We start from the raw sequence: 16,780 nt of genomic DNA, 5'->3' as shown, positions 1-16,780 counted from the left end.
TGCTGAAAATTTTGAAAAAAAAAAGTTTTTCTTAGTTTTGTTATAAAATGTTGAAAAATAAGTGATTTTTCTCCTTCACTGATGTGCGCTAATGAGGCTGCAGTGATGGGCACTGATAGGCTGCACTGATGGACACTGATAGGTGGCACTGATGGGCACTGATGATGATGCACTGGTAGGTGGCACTGATGGGCACTGACATGCATCACTGATGAGCACTGAAAGGCAGCACTGATATATGGCACTGATAGGCGGCACTGATAGGTGGCACTGACTGGCACTGTTAGGCGGCATTGACTGGCACTGTTAAGCGGCACTGACTGGCACTGTTAGGCAGCTCTGACGAGCACTGATAGGCGGCACTGATGCACACTGATAGGCGGCACTGGCTGGCACTGACTGGCACTGATTGGCAGCACTGATAGGTGGCACTGATTGGCATTGATAGGTGGCACTGACTGGCACTGATGGGTGACACTGAAAGGCAGCTCAGATGGGCACTGATATGTGGCATTGATGTGCACTGGTAGGCACTGATATGTGGCATTGATGTGGCACTGATGGGCGCTGGCACATAGCACTCTTCAGCACTGACAGCTGGCACTGATGGACACTGACAGATGGCACTTCAGGGGCCACACTGATCATCAGGGCACACTGATCATCAGTGCCCTGATGATCAGTGTACATGTCCCCTCTGCGTAAAGCCGATTACCGGCTCTCCTCTCGAGCTGTCAGTGTGACAGCTTGTGAGGAGAGAAATTCCGATAACTGGCATTTCCCTGTTTACATGTGATCAGCAGTGAGTGGACACAGCCGATCACATGACTGAGCCGACATCTTCGGCTCTTTCCATAGATCGGTGATCCGCTGTGTTCGAGGGACGCAGCGCACCACCGATCGCCGCGCTGCGCATTCCCTAAGCCGTGCATGCCCGGTGAGAATGTGAGGACGTCATAGGACGTCCTCCCAGAACGAGAGAACCACCTTGCGCCTGTCATTGGACTATATGGCGGGCGGGAGGTGGTTAAAATCTGTTAGAACTTCCTGCTTATGTAACATGAGTAATCTACATCCTTCTAAGGGTGGCCTTACATGGATCAGTTTTTTTGATCAGCCAGAGGAAAAACTGAATGGCTTCCCCCATCCACACAAGCCAGGTGGATGAAGGAATGTTCTCCATTGTGTTTTTGCATTCTGACATTGGAGAATCCTCTGCTGATTAGAGGAAAAATTCCCAACAGGTTCGAAAGAAGTCGATTATTGGATCGACTTCTCTGGAACAAGATCAGCCATAGGTAGTTCAAACTTATTCCAATCCTTGCTGAACCAGCCATATTTAAATCCATCTATGGCTAGTTTAACTAGCTATTTTAGTATCTACAAGTTGTTTAGTAGTATGAGTATGTATGTGAGGTCTCAAAAAGAGAAATCTCTAACAGCCTACCAAAAATGACAGGCACAAAATACACTCCAGCAAAGCAAATGGGGAGCATATATGTACTACTCAGTAGAACGTTGTAATTATATTTAGCTAAAATAAGATATGATTTGTAAAAATTGTTTTCCTATGCAGCCATAATGCAAAGTGTATCTATATACACACCTTGTTTAGTTTTGGATAGATTGGTGAAAGGTTAGAACCCTTCTCAGATCCTACTCTTATCCAGTGCTCCATTAAAGAGATTTCCCTTCACTTCCCCTTCTTGGAACAACCTTTTTGATTAATGGGAAGGAAGACAAAATCTGCACCAGTGAAACAGACAACAATAAAAAGCTGAAAATGTTTTCAGCATTCCCCTACTAATCTTTAAATAAAAGGCATTTTTACATCTGTCTATGTTGCTGTTAGAGAGATTTTCCCTCTCTTCCTCTCCTTGGGACAACCTTTTAAGAAGACTGGAACTGCAAGAAACTAAATGGTGCCTTTGACTGCAGTAAAACCTGACAGGAGATCTAGCCCTTCCCTGCTTTTTTCAAAAACGAATAAAAATAAATTAAAAAGTTTTGGGTATAGATATACTTTGAGTAGTGATCAGGTGAGAGGTAGTGTATGTTTAACTGGATATATTCACATCCACATTACATAGTTACATAGTTAGTCCGGCTGAAAAAAGACAAAAGTCCATCCAGTACAACCATAGGAAAAAAAAAGTTATAATCCTATACCCACAGTTGATCCAGAGGAAGGCAAACAAACCCCCAGCAAAGCATGATCCAATTTGCACCTGCTGGGAAAAAAAATCCTTCCTGATCCCCCGAGAGGCAATCGGATATTCCCTGGATCAACTTTGCCTATAAATGTTAGTATCCAGTTATATTCTATGTATCTAAGAAAGAATCCAGGCCTTTTTGAAGCAATCAACACATTAAAGTTAAAAGCAAAATTAATTTCCAAAATAAATTAAAGTAAGAAACCAAAAAATAGTGGCGCTAATACTTTAGCCTATGACAACCATTGTTTGAAATTTAGATGACCCAATTACCTTTGACCCGGCTGCTCCAAGTTCACCTTTTGGACCATCAAGACCTTTATGACCCTTAAAGTAGAGAATACATTATCAATTATCAATGATAATTACCATTAACACTATAAGTACATCATTATATATATATATATATGTGTATGTATATATATATGTATATACAGGGTTAGACAAAAAATGGACACACATTATTTGCAGGTGTGAAAGTGATGACGTTTCACTTTGACAGCAGAAGTGATGTAACATTCTTTTACGTACGCTGTGTGATGAGACACCTAGCTGACAGGTGGGAAGCCTCACTTTTGTCATTCACTGCATGCACTGCTAGTAATACGGAGTCATGTCAGAGGTTACTGAGCTTCAATGAGGGCAATTCGTTGGTACCTGCTTAGCTGGTGCCTCTGTGACTGAAGTTGGCATATTATTCGCCATGTCACGGGGTACAGTATCAAAGGTTATGAAGGCATATACAGTTTCCAGGAAAACGTCTGATGAGCATAAGCGTGGTTGACATGGTCAACTGACCGAAAGAGACAAAAGGACATTTCGCAGGATTGTGACCCAGAATAATGAAACAACTGCTAATTAAATGGCAAAGCACGTGTTTTGTACCATTCTGTTTATATGGCAAACATGGAACTTATGTAACCTTATGGGTTAAGGATTCCTTTTAGGATAGGGTTCAGGGTTAATAGGATGACATAAAGGTTATGGATCAAGTTAGCTGTTAGGTTTCAGAGTAGGTTTAAGAAAAAAATGTTAAAGTATAAAGGCAAAACTTTTTTCTTACTTCTGGACAGGGTGGAGATGGGTTAGAACACTTGTTAGTTTTTTTTTTTTGCTGTCGTGTCCCCATTAGGCAGATTCATCCTCACTATTAGTCCTGTTTACCATTATTATCAAAAGTGAAAGTAAAAGAAAGCCCAAATTTTGGGTTGTCCCCAGAAAAGTAATGGGGGGTCAATTGGGGACAATAGTTCTAGTGATCTGGGGGTCCCCAAGGAATTCCCTTGATTTGCAGAGATTTTCTCTCTGTTTTAGTGATGGGACAGGAAGTGAAGACTTTCCAATGGGACATGGATGGCAAAAAATAAACTGAGAGGTTATAAACCTCCCTTACTCTATGCAAAATGAAAACAAAATGCCTATAGTTCTACGTTAAGTGTTATGAAGAGGTTATATGTTAAGGGTCAATCTTTTTAGGTGCTTTTTTAGGTTTAAAGCTTCAGACTGGTGCAGTTAAGAGCCAGATTAGAGTTAGAGCCACATTTAGGTTATAGACCAGGACATTTTCAGAGCCGTACTCCATGCAAAACCATGCTGAGTTCCCTCTAACTTAAACATTATGTATCAACAATATGAGCAATTCTCAAACATATTAAATCATAGACAATACGACATGAATTCTCATGAAAAGTTCTAAATTTTAAATTAAAATGTAAATCCTTCAAATGTACACATGGCCCTAAAATCACCTATTTTTATAATAGCCATCTATTTTGCACATTGTTAAGCACTATATATCATCAGCATTTTCTTACTCTGTGTCCTTTTAGTCCAGGAAGTCCAGGAGCGCCAGGAAATCCTCTTGCCCCCTAAAACAAAAATAGCTAATTACTTTAGGACAGGTGACATACATAAATGACATGCTCTTTTTTGTAAAACTGCTTTATTAGCATTATTAAATACATAATTATCTAAAAGTGTCAAGAAACATATCAGATATCAAATTATATTTAAATATGACATAGTGAAAGTGATGCACTATACAGTTGTTTAGTTTATGATGAAACACTTTAATATATGATTACTATAAAATTCCTTAGCTCACTGTACAGGAGAATGAACAAAAAAATTAAAAGAAATGCCCAATTGAACTGTTATTGTAAAGTTAAAAATGATAAAATTGTATTGAATATAACAGTTACTCACAGTAGATCCTGGGAATCCTGTTTCACCCGTCTGTCCGGCCCTTCCTGCCTCTCCCTTGAAAAAGACAAATAATAATTTATTTAATCCAAACCTCCAAATATTTCTGAACTTATATGTACAATCAGGCTAAGAATGATACATGAGAAAATAAAAGTCAAACCTATGGATCAAGTAGAACACTTTCAAACATTTTAGTGACCCTTGGTATCTACCTAGAATTCAGAGCTCTGAAGAAGTTGCACCTCCCCCGAAATGTGTTAGCCTTCCAACCGTGGTGTACATGGTTGGACACCATCACCTCATGGCTGGAGCTGATATTTGAAACCGCTTGTTCCCTATTATGTTTGTGAATATGAATTTGTCTTTTGGATCCAATAAATGTTTATGGTGGCAATGCATGAGGCATTTGCATCTGCCTGTGTGTTTTTTGCAGTTTATTTAAAGTTTTTAAGTCTGAGGAGGGTTTCATCGGTCGAAGCATTGCAGTGATGCCATTGAATGTACTACTGTCTGAGCGCTGGAGTGGTGGAATTTTTTCTAAACAGAGCCAACCAATCTCTCTCTCTCCAGCAAACTCTCTCTCTCTCTCTCTCTCTCCAGTTTACTCAACCCAAGCCTTATTTGAAATTTTAGATGCAGAGCTAAGAATGACTGAATATGGAACAACCCTATGTCAACTAAAAACCTAATTCTGAGGCTAAATCTAAGAACTATAAGAAAACGAGACACATTTTTAAAATAGTCTATCAACATTAAAAATGATCAGATTGTTAAGTCCACCAATGGCAGGCCAAAGATCTATTTTTACAACTGACATGTTGAGTTGGGGGATTACAGTAGTTTCTACAAATTCCAATCTCCCATCAGGACAGTAGTATGACAAAAATAGAATTATTTACAATAAATAGCAAGTATTGCTTGTAGCAGAAGCCACTGTAGATTCACTATCCAGTGGATGGGCTTAGGGTGAACAGAGCCAAAATGTTTTTTTGAGATACGTTTTCAGAGCTCGGAAAGTCAGAATGTTACTTTCGCATCCTATATTACTGTAGTGTTTGGGTAGAAATAAATTAAATGCTTAACGGTGCATCATTGTTACACCCGTACACATTTATACCATACCTATGCATCTAGTCCGTGTCTGTAAAGGATACATCTACACTGGTGAACAATATGCTCATCCTGATGCTAACTTCTGTATTTCTGTATGTACATTGTATTTAAGATGAGATACATGTGCAGTACACAATGCCACAGTTTTTTTTACCTAAATACTCCTAACATGATTTATTCTAATCAGATGCATGTAGAGAATTTTAGCTGCAGAAGTATACAATGCAGCCTCTGTTACAGCAGTAATCCTTGGGAACCATGCATAATACAATTCCAGTGAAGCCTGGCCCAACACCACCTTTGTATAAGTGCATGCTTGCCATTTTGATTGTGTTTATTTTGGATTGTGTTGTGTTTGCCCTGCATCTTATATTGATTATCTTTGGAATAATTTATCTTTTGTTAACATAGATGCAGAAAACTGTGCCAGAATTATGGGCATGGGTACACTGTTGGTTGATATGTGTTTCCTGATGTGCCAGTATGAATTTGCTTTGCATTCATTGTTTTTGCTGTTTCCTTTTCCATTCTGAGGAAAATGAATCTTGTGTCAGTGAGTGCAGTACATACTACAGCAGCTAAATGTTTGAACAGAACATGTGTAATTATAAGAAGATTTAAAAAAACACATTACGAAGGTACTATTAATATAAGCATCTATTAAAGAAACTTACATCTTCACCTGGTTTTCCTATAGGACCTTCAGGGCCACGTGGACCAGATGAGCCCTAAAAAATGAAACAATATTAATTTTATTATTATTTTTGTTTTGTAGCTACTTAAGGTAGTTTTAAAAAAGAAAATGACATACCCATAAAATAGATGCTGGGAATACTGTAATTACATTTTAAAACCTTCAACTGCTATTCACTCAAAGCTAGGTTCAGCAGACAACATACAGTATATAAAAGCTGGATTGGCAAACAGGTAGATATGGAACCACTTTTTGCCATAGATCGTATATCCAATAAATCATTAGATATATGTTAGAAGTCCTACCAGAAAGCACAGGTTTGTTGACCAGAGAAAACAGCTTGGTCACTTCCCTGCCTCCAGCCTGTTATTGGACTGTCTGGGCAGCAGCAGCCCACTGATTAACCCAACTTTTTGCTAAATTCAGCTTTTTCCAATTGTCAGAATTTACCTTGTCAGCACACAGAACACCTGATTGGCTCCTAGATCTGCCCCTCCCTGTCTCAGCCCTGTACAGAGGTTTACAAAAGGCTGACACCAAATACAATTCTGGTACTAGCTGCATTTAAAATATATTAAATTATTTTGAATGCATATTATTTTTAAATAAATGTGCAAAATGTATACATTTTTATATTTTGCCAGGATTCCATTTATTTTCATATGCAGTTTTAATTCTGCGTCTGTAATTTTTTCATCATATGTTCAGTCTACGTTTCACAGGCTTGAAATTTATCTAAAAAAATTTCGCTTTGTGAAATAGTATTGTGCTGACGAACGCTACAGTATTAAAGGCCAAACAGACCACTACGAATGTTTGTTGCCAAACTAATTTCATTAGTTCATATGATATTCACCATTTAAAGTTTTCTTTTAGAAAATTATTGTAGCCAAAAATATAGCAGCTCTTTATTGGAACATTTGTTTCAATAAAATGATTACATGAATTGCAAGTGACATAATTAATAAGAGTTTTCTGAGCTGTCTTGAACCTTAAACTATTCCTAACTTAACCCTTTCCCATGCAAACACCTTACACAGCCTAACCCCTAAAGAATACCATTAACCTTCATAATAATACTTAACATTTAAAGTAAATCTGTCATCACAGAAATATTGAGGGTTCCAATTTTGATCTCCTGAAACTTGTCCTGGTTGTCATGCAATTTACTAGGTTTATTTTCTGAGTCACTGACTAATAACAATTATGAAGCTGAGGAAAGTCAAGGAAAAGTCAGAGCATCAGAATGTGTAGAATGCAAGTACTTACCATACCTCCTGGTTCACCTAATTCACCAGTAGGGCCTTGAGGACCTATTCCACCCTAGAAAATAGGTTAATGCAAATTGAGTGTTATATTATTTATAAAAAGAGATCAACATTACTAAATAATTTCTTCAGCCAGACTTTGCATCTTTTACAATGCACAATGCCAATGCTTGCCACAAGTACAGAGATGACAGGAGGAGATAACTGGATGCAGCATATTGAGAGAATTAATAGAATTTGTAGTATATTTTGTAACCTGTGGGTTTGACGGATCCCCTTTGAAGTAGTTTGGCAACATGTCTTGTTATTTTGTGTGTATTTAGGGTTTATAAAAGTAGATAGATTAATGGGTGTTTTTCAGTGGCATATATTGGCTACAGGTAAATGCTAGAGCACACATTGGATACACCTTTATATGGGTCACATATAACTTGTTTAAATTGCACTCAGAATCTGGTGCAGCTGTGCATGATAGCCAAACAGCTTCTAACCTCAGCTTGTTCAGTTAAGCTCTGGCAATAAAACCTGGAAGCAGATTGGTTTCTATGCAGAAGTGAGCCTGGTTTTGCACTCTCCAGCTTAGTAAATAAACCACTTTGTCTCTGTTTGAGAAATGTCCCCTCACTTCTTGTCCAACACAGACACAAAATCATGTGTCTCTGTCTCTCACTTAATGTATGGTAAAACCATTGACAGAAAGTGAGGTAAAATCTATCTCTGCTCCAAACTCAAAGGTGTTCTAACCTATCCCTACTCTATCTAAAACTAAAAAAAGGGATTTGGCTAAGCATACACTTCACTGGACAACATGTTATATTCACAGACCTTATTTTTTTTTCTTATGCATCCTTAAATATCTCATAATTAAGAGTAAGAAACTTAAATAATGTCAAAATCAGCTATGTTAATTGACAAATACATACACAAAGCATACGACGAATGTGCTATTCTATTTTGGTATTATATACTATGGGATAGTTTGAATGGATTGGTCTTTTTTTGCAGTGTGCTATATTTCTTTATTAAAGATAAGATTTAAAAATAACATATGTAACAATAAATAGTTAAGCTCATATTTCTTACCGGGTTGCCAGGTGAACCCTGTGGGCCTCTTGGTCCAGGTTGTCCCTATAACAAAAGTAAAATGTTCATAAATGTTTTCTGAAAAAAAAATCAATGTCATACCAGAGAAAGTAAAACATAATTTGCTCACCCCAACTTGACTAATCCCAGTTATGAGATAGTTTACAAGAAAACTGAATATGATGCAGAATTATCTGCATATAAAACATGCACATGCATCTGTAGTCCACTTAAAACAGTAATTATTTGACCTGATTATTACTGTGGCTTCACTTTGGTAATTATTAATTGGTATTTTTATTTGGTAAATTTTTAACATGAGAGTTTTACTTTAAATGTCTTTCAAATGCTATTATTTATTTGTCATTGCATTGAACAAGTGGACTGTTGGACAAATGGACAGACATAGCATGTCTATTTTATATGGTTAGATTTTTAACCTTCGAAAAATGTTACAAAACAGATGAAAATGGTTTTCAGCAAATTGCATACTTGTGTAGGCTTTAAAAGAAAGGCAGTAAATTGTTATATGGAAATCAGGACAGAAACCATTTTATAAGTCTGAAGATTCACAACTAAGGTCCTTTTTAGTATATAATGAAAAAATTACTAAAATCTGTATTAGATCATGGCTACCAGGGGCTAGTCACTGCACTCTGCTATGCAGACCACAACAAAGGAAGATGTCCCATGTCTGTAGGTGGTAAATATCACTGGGAACACAGGATGTGATAAAACATCTGTTTATGCACTCCAGTCATAGGTTTTTCCAGAGACTCCTGAAACCTAAAAAGGATTACCAGTAGCTGTACTTTATTTGGGATTCAAATATCATAAAATGTTCATACCAGTATATATTGCTAAGGGACCAGCCATCCGCCCATTCTCTTTTTGGTACATAAGGGAAGGTTATAAAATAAAGACACCTGATTAAATATGTTTGGGAACATTGATTAGGCTAATCTTACCAATGAACCCGGCATTAGTCCTACTTGGGAACCAAGTCCAGATTTTTCATCAAAGCCTCCTTGCATTTGGGCCTGAAGTGGCTGTTAAAAAAATATGTATTCATTATTAAAACATTCATTTAAAAAAAACAAGCAAATAAACTATAATGCCATGAATTATAACACCCCCCCCCCCAAAAAAAAAATAAAAAAAATTGGTGGTATGGAGAATTTACAAGTGACCATGTTAAATCAACTAGATTGGAGCTTGAACAGTAGCCAACATATCAATATCCAATATCCACAACACAAGCTAATCTGTTAACAAAGGTGAATACTAGAGAGCCATTTAATTACATAAAAAGCTGTAGATAGTTGTTAAGGCAATGGAAAATGGAAGAGATTAAGAAATAAAGCACAAACAAATATTGTACATACAGTATATTAGAATTGAAGTAAGAAGAAATCAATATCACAAAACATACTTTCTGCTAACTCTATCTAAAGGAACATCACTCATTTACTAATTTGTATCTATGGAGTTGCCGTGTTGTCACCCTAAGCTGCTCTTCTCATCTGCACTACAAACACCTCCTCCTCTCTCCATCTTCTTTACTTAGGGAAGGGATGAATTGTAGTTCACAGAAGATATCTTTGAAAACTGATAACATTGTTTGTGATGTATGTTCAATGCACAGGAAATGACATAGATACTGTACTTGCAGAGATTGTAGTTAGCCTGCAAAAAATGAATGTAGTCACCGCATATAAGGACTGGTGAGTTGCAATATATCATAATTTGGTTCTCCAGTTTACATATTCTTTAATTATAATATTCAGCATGCTAATTTATTATATTTATTACATTGTGCTTTAAATTATATTAATCTCCACATATATACAGTATGCAGACCAAGCTGTCCAGTAAAAGTGACAATGAAAAGATCCCTGGCAGGGATGCTGAAAACCTGGCAGTTCTGCAGTATCTCCACACCCCTAGTCACTTTTGCTGGACAGCTTGGTTAACATATAACTATGGAAAACTCAACTGCCAGCATCACACATCAATTTCCTGAAAATGTTTCAAATATGTCTTTATATTTCTTTTGTATTACTTTGTAGCTATATCCTTTTTATGAACAATGAAAATTGTAATAATGTTTCATGTTCACCTACATGACTCCCTGGAATGGAGGGGTGTCCAGGCGGTCCAGGGTCTCCAGGCTGTCCAGGGATACCAGGTTCTCCATCAATTCCAGCAGGACCCCGAGCACCCTATGGGGAACAAAATGCAACATTTAATATAGAGGCCAGTATAGAATTCCAGAAATATTCAAGTACCTGAAAAAGCTATTTCCTCACTTGCAACCTGACTTTTCAAATGTTGACACAATTTTGCCAAATTTTGTTAGACCCTCACAATGAATATTTTTTACTGGAGAAATAAAGAGTTTACCAAGCATATCTACTTATAAGAAACACTGTAAAATATCCTTTCTGAGAAGAAACAGTAACTCATGTCTATATGTATTTATCAATATGTTGTATATTGCTTGCCCAACACTGATGGAATCTCTGCACATTTATGTTAGGTTCACACCTGCGTTCTGTGCCACCCGCACTTGTGCAGACACAGCAGCTCATTCACTTTAAAGGACTGCTAAACCTGCATGAAATGCAGGAAAAAGGTCCCTGTACCTCTTTTAAAACACAGCCTAAGGGAAATTGCATGGTGCTTTTGTGCTATGTGATTCTCCGCATCCAAAAACTTTCTTCAAAAGAGCAGCCCTGCACATCTGCAAAATAGCAGTGCAGTTTGGTTGGGGGTAGTTGTAGGTGCACGGAACAGGTGTGATTTGCAAGCTGTCCGGCATCTATAACCACCCACAAAAGTGTGAACCTAGCCTTAATCTAGCTTTGGACATCAGCAACCATTAGCAATGACACAGTGGAGCAGAGATGAGGAAGTCCTGGCTTATACCACAACTTAGTGAAAATGGATCTCAAATTCAGCCAGCAGGCTTCACATATAACAACCTTCACCTAGGCGAGGAATTGAATCTCCAAACCCAAATCTAACTGGGAGCTTTTTGTTATGAAAATACAAAGTGCCATAGATCCTTCTTAAAACAGAATATATCTGCATATCTTACTTTTATATACTGTATACAGACATATATTTTATTAATCGTTTATGCTGCAAATGCATTAATCACCTAAAGGTGCATAAAAAGTTTCTACAGAATTTAGGAAGAGAAGGATCTCTCAGACATTCTTTATAAGTGGTGATGTATACTGTGATTATTTTAATGCCCCTACACATGTTCCTTGGGTCGCTGGTGGAAAAATGACTCTGAACTTTATGAGCATAGTTATCCTTGGCCCTCCTTTTACCCACAATGGGGCTTCTCCTTGCTATATTGAGTTCAAATTCATTGCCAGACCTGAATGTGGATTCACAGCCTTCCAGTAGAGAGTCAAACTCTGCATACATCCAAGGTTTCTGGATAGGGTAGGTAGTAACAGTACTAGTTGTAGTGATATACTCTACACACAAGAGATGATGTAAAGTCCTTCATGTCCACACATTTGATAGATAAACTGACACTACTTGAAATAAGCTCAATTTTGTGCAGATGGATAGTGATAACCACCCAGTCTATTAGAGTTCACAATGTTTCATAGTCTTCCATACACGCTATGTTCTGTTGAACTACGAATGCTCAGCTATGTAGCTGATCCGTCATATTTTGAAGATTATGAAGTGTCCATGTAAAGGCAGGACATGTAGAACCTGGAAATCTGTTGAAACTTAACAATCCCTTCATTTATATAAAGAGAAAGGAAATGATTATGGGCTTTAGGAAGATTATCACTGCTCCCTATTCTCTCTACACCAGTGGTGAAGATGTTGAGATGGTCCCTTGCTTCAAATATTTGCTTCAAATATTTGTGCAGCATATTGGAGAAGGCCTATCAACGACCCTACTTTTTGAGAAGATTGAAGTGTTCTGGGCTTGGTACTTCAGTACTCATTTCATTTTATAGGTTTGTGGTGGAGAGCTTTCTTACTTCTTGCATTACTGTATGGTATGGAAATTGGCCTGCTGTGGATAAACAGGCACTGCAGCAGGCGGTAAAGTCTTCCCAGGGGACAAATAGGAGCAATCTGTCAATCTTCAATAATATTTACAACATCTGGTGTAGAAATATGACCCTTAATATTATGAGGGACTCTTCCGATCCTGCTTATTGATTGTTGACCTCATCCCTCCAGGTAGAAGATTATACAGCATTAGGGCTAGAACAGCTAGGCTGAAGAACAACTATTTACCTGGTGCTCAGTTATTGCTGTTATATATCAGTATTTCTTTCTGGGCACTGAAAATTTGATTGAGATTGAAAATACTGCAATTTATGCAATTTTTTCTTAATACTTTCAATGTTATTTTATGTAATTTATATGTATGCTTCCATACTTATTTATTGTTCTTTATTTGTTTGTTTTGATGTTATTATTGTTCACTGGGACCTGATTACCTTTTTAACATACCTTATTAACATAGAAACAAAGAAAAGTGACAGCAAAAAAAAAAAAACAAGTGGTTCACCAAGTGAGCCCTTTTTTTATTTATACGTATTTTTTTGTTTGTGTTTTTTTTTGTCTGAGTATAGATCTGTGTTTTTCCCAAGCATGTTTGTAGCCGCTTAATGTTGACTAGCTCACTACCTCTGCTGGAAGTCTGTTCCAAGCATCAATCACCCTTTCAGTAAAATAATATTAAGATTCGTTTTGAACTCTCCTCCTGTTAGTTTGAGGTCATGTCCCTACCTGCCAAGAGGTCAAATGCCATGACACCACTAGGTAGCTAGCCAATCTAGTAGGAAACTACTGTAACTATTTACTTATTAACTACATTTTTTTCTTGTACTTCATGATGATGTTCCTTTTATTATGCTAGCAAAAACAAAAAATGTTTAAGGGTTTTATAGTTTCAAACAGGCTCGGACTGGCCATAGGCCACACTGGCATTTTCCCAGTAGGCCAGGGCCACCTAGACAGCGGGGCAGCCTATAGTGAAACTGATCCGTCCATTTCTCTTCTGCCAATGCTGAATGCCCAATTCTCCTCCTCTCTCTCCTGCAGGCATTCAGCTGCTGAAGAAGAGAAACAGACAGATCAATTCCTGTATATGCTGCCTCTCCTATCCATCTTCTATCTGCTGCCCCCAGGCCCCTGTTCTCTCTCCTGGTCCCTCGTGCCTCGTAATTTACCAGCCCCTTCCTTGTGTGAATGGACAGTCAGTGATCTGACTTTGTCCATTCATAGCTGAAGCATAGTAAACTGTGTATACTATGCTTCAGTTTGTGAATGAATGGTAAGCTCTATACGGAACTATTCCTGTCCATTCATTCTGTGCTGCTGAAGTTGCAGAGATGGAGATTGGGGGCTGTGTCCTCGCTCTCCTTTCTCTGTCTCAAAAGTGAGATGTCAGGGGTCTGTTTAGAACCCTGATATCTCACCAAAATACAATAAAATGGTAAAAAATATAAAAAAATTAAAAACTACTGACAACAGTGACAGAACTACCAGTGTCACAAAGGTTGTACTTGCGGTGGCATTCTGCCACTGGGCTCTGAGGGAAGGGCCTGCTCAGTCTAAAATGCCTATTTTTATCCCAGTCCAGGCCTGGTTCCAAACAATTGTCTAATGAATATATTGTATTTTTAGAGTATATACTTTTGTCCTAAAAAAAGGGTGGGCTCTGACACAAAATAACAGGAACAGGCACTAACCTTTACAAAGCATAGAAAGTATTATACATGTAGCAACTGGAAACAGTAACCTTTACAGTCCAGACGTATGAACACCACATATTCCCTCTAGTTCAAAAGAGCTTTTTCCTGCAGTGATGCTCATTACATTATTGACCTAATTAGGACACATGGTATGTTGACCTAACATGGCCAAAGCATCCCTGCCTCTTTGCATACCTCAGCTGTGAGACAGGGAATTCCCTGCCCACAGCTCATTGGCCCATATTAAAACGCCACACCAAATAGTGCAACAAAAGTGAAACCATTTCTGGTGCTTCATTTTTATAATAAAACAAAAATAAAAATCCTTTAAAACTACTGTATTAAAAAAAAATTATCAATAATTAGGTTCCTAATGTTGCAATTCTTTTGATTAGTTTTCCTGTAATATACCGATTGAAAAACATTACTCTGAAAATGACGTATGACAGTAAAGAGAGGAAAATAGATTTCAGTCATAGCATCAAAGTGTCTTCAAACTATTTCTGTCAAATATTCTTCCAAGGGCTCATAAACATTCAGTAATTCTGTGAAGCTGCACTGACATCCAGTGTTGATCGGAAGCAAATGCAAATAGATAAAACCTGCTGTAATCACTTATTCTATAGTTGTGCCTGTATGCTGTTTATATGCTAATCTATCATCTATCTATCTATCTATCTATCTATCTATCTATCTATCTATCTATCTATCTATCCATTATCTATCTATCATCTATCTATCTATCTATCTATCTATCTATCTATCTATCTATTATTAATGTACTCTTATTTATACTTATATATAATACATAAATGGGTGGCACCAGCCCAAACCTGGCCCATACTTTAACCACTTCCATACAGGGCACTTTTACCCCCTTCCTGCAAAGGCCAATTTTCAAGTTTCAGCATTCTCACACTTTGAATGACAATTGCGCGAACATGCAACACTGTACCCAAACTAAAATGTTATCGTTTTCTTCACACAACTAGAGCTTTCATTTGGTGGTTTTTAATCACCACTAGGGTTTTTACTTTTTACTAAATTAACAAAAAAAGACAGAAAAGTTTGAAAAAAAACACGTTTTTCTTTGTTTCTGTTATAAAAGTTTGCAAATAAATAATTATTCATCATAAATTTAGCCCAAGATGTATTCTGCTACATGTCTTTGGTGAAAATAACCCAAATTAGTATTTTTGATTTAGTCTGTAGGAAAGTTATAGAGTTCACAAAATATGGGATATATCTGAAAATTGATTGATTCTGAAGTACTGACAGCCAATCGAATTTCTTGAGGTCAGAGAATGTCAGAACAGTACAGATATCCCCCAAATGACCCCTTTTTGCAAAGTAGACAGTCCAACGTATTTCATAAGAGGTATGGCGAGTTTTTTGAAGTTGTATTTTTTTGTCATAATTTTTCGGAAAATGAAGAAATTAAAAAAAAATGTTTCACTACTTTTTTTTTTACATACTGTCACCAGTGCAATACAGCATCAACATATAACTGGCATGGTGGTGATCAGGGACACTGACTGGTGACAGTACAAAAAAAAAAATTGATAATTTATTTTATTTTTTTATTATTTTTTATTACATTTTTTCTTTTTTTAAGATTTTTTTTCATATTTCACTATGACCAAAGTAGTATAATGTTACCATAGTAACATTATACTACTTAGGGAAAGTGATCAGTATTTTTTTTTTTTTACACAATTTGCTTATAGCAAAGAATTACTTTGCTATAAGCAAGCATTTACCTGAATGAAATCGATTCATTCAGGGGTTTTTTTTGATTAGCTGTGATTTGGCCACAGCTAATCACATGACACAGCTGGGCTGTGATTGGCCCAGCCTGTACATGTGATCGCTGTGACCATTCACAGCTAGACACACTTGTATACAATGGATGGCATGAAAGGAAGACATCCATTGTATACAACTGTCATGTGAACTGTTGTGATTGGTCACAGCAGGTCACATGGTACTGGCAACGGGGCTGGTGCACAGATCTGTCATCGGCCATGTCCGAGGTACACAGCCGGTGACAGATCGCACCGCAGCGTGGCTCTGCGGGCATGCGCAATGCACACTGCGAAAAGGACGCCATATGGCGTCCACCTGAAGGGACGAGGTGTTTGCCCATCTGGCTATAGGCCGGGCGGCAACTGGTTAACTACTTTAAGACCAGCCCAGTTCTGACGCTTTTTGCTTACATTTAAAAATCTGTGTTTTTCAATAGAAAATTACTTAGAACTCACAAACATTATATGTTTTTTTAAACAGAAGCCCAAGAGAATAAAATGGTGGGTGCAATTTTTTATATTACACAGTATTTGCACAGCGTTTTTTCAAATGCAATTTCTTTAGAAAAAAAGACACTTTAATGAATTTGAATACACAGAAACACAATATAATACCCAATTGTCTGGCAAAAAATAAAAGATGTTATTATGT

General features: G+C 37.3%; 1 protein-coding gene across 1 annotated transcript in view; it reads right to left on the bottom strand.

The window, feature by feature from the left end:
- COL5A2 (collagen type V alpha 2 chain) overlaps positions 1-16,780 on the bottom strand; it is a 211,045-nt gene that overhangs the window by 64,991 nt on the left and 129,274 nt on the right. The window contains exons 7-14 of the mRNA XM_089670000.1: positions 10,700-10,798; positions 9,545-9,625; positions 8,577-8,621; positions 7,495-7,548; positions 6,206-6,259; positions 4,419-4,472; positions 4,028-4,081; positions 2,487-2,540 (exon numbers count right to left, since the gene is read on the bottom strand). Of these exons, the coding sequence (XP_089526126.1) occupies positions 2,487-2,540; positions 4,028-4,081; positions 4,419-4,472; positions 6,206-6,259; positions 7,495-7,548; positions 8,577-8,621; positions 9,545-9,625; positions 10,700-10,798 (495 nt within the window). The remainder of the gene's footprint in view (positions 1-2,486; positions 2,541-4,027; positions 4,082-4,418; positions 4,473-6,205; positions 6,260-7,494; positions 7,549-8,576; positions 8,622-9,544; positions 9,626-10,699; positions 10,799-16,780) is intronic.

Source organism: Staurois parvus, unplaced genomic scaffold (genome assembly GCF_062004578.1).
Source record: "Staurois parvus isolate SC_StPar_1 unplaced genomic scaffold, SC_StPar_1.0 ptg000011l, whole genome shotgun sequence".
NCBI classification, from domain to species: Eukaryota; Metazoa; Chordata; class Amphibia; order Anura; family Ranidae; genus Staurois; species Staurois parvus.
This window is presented reverse-complemented; position numbering and strand designations above follow the sequence as displayed.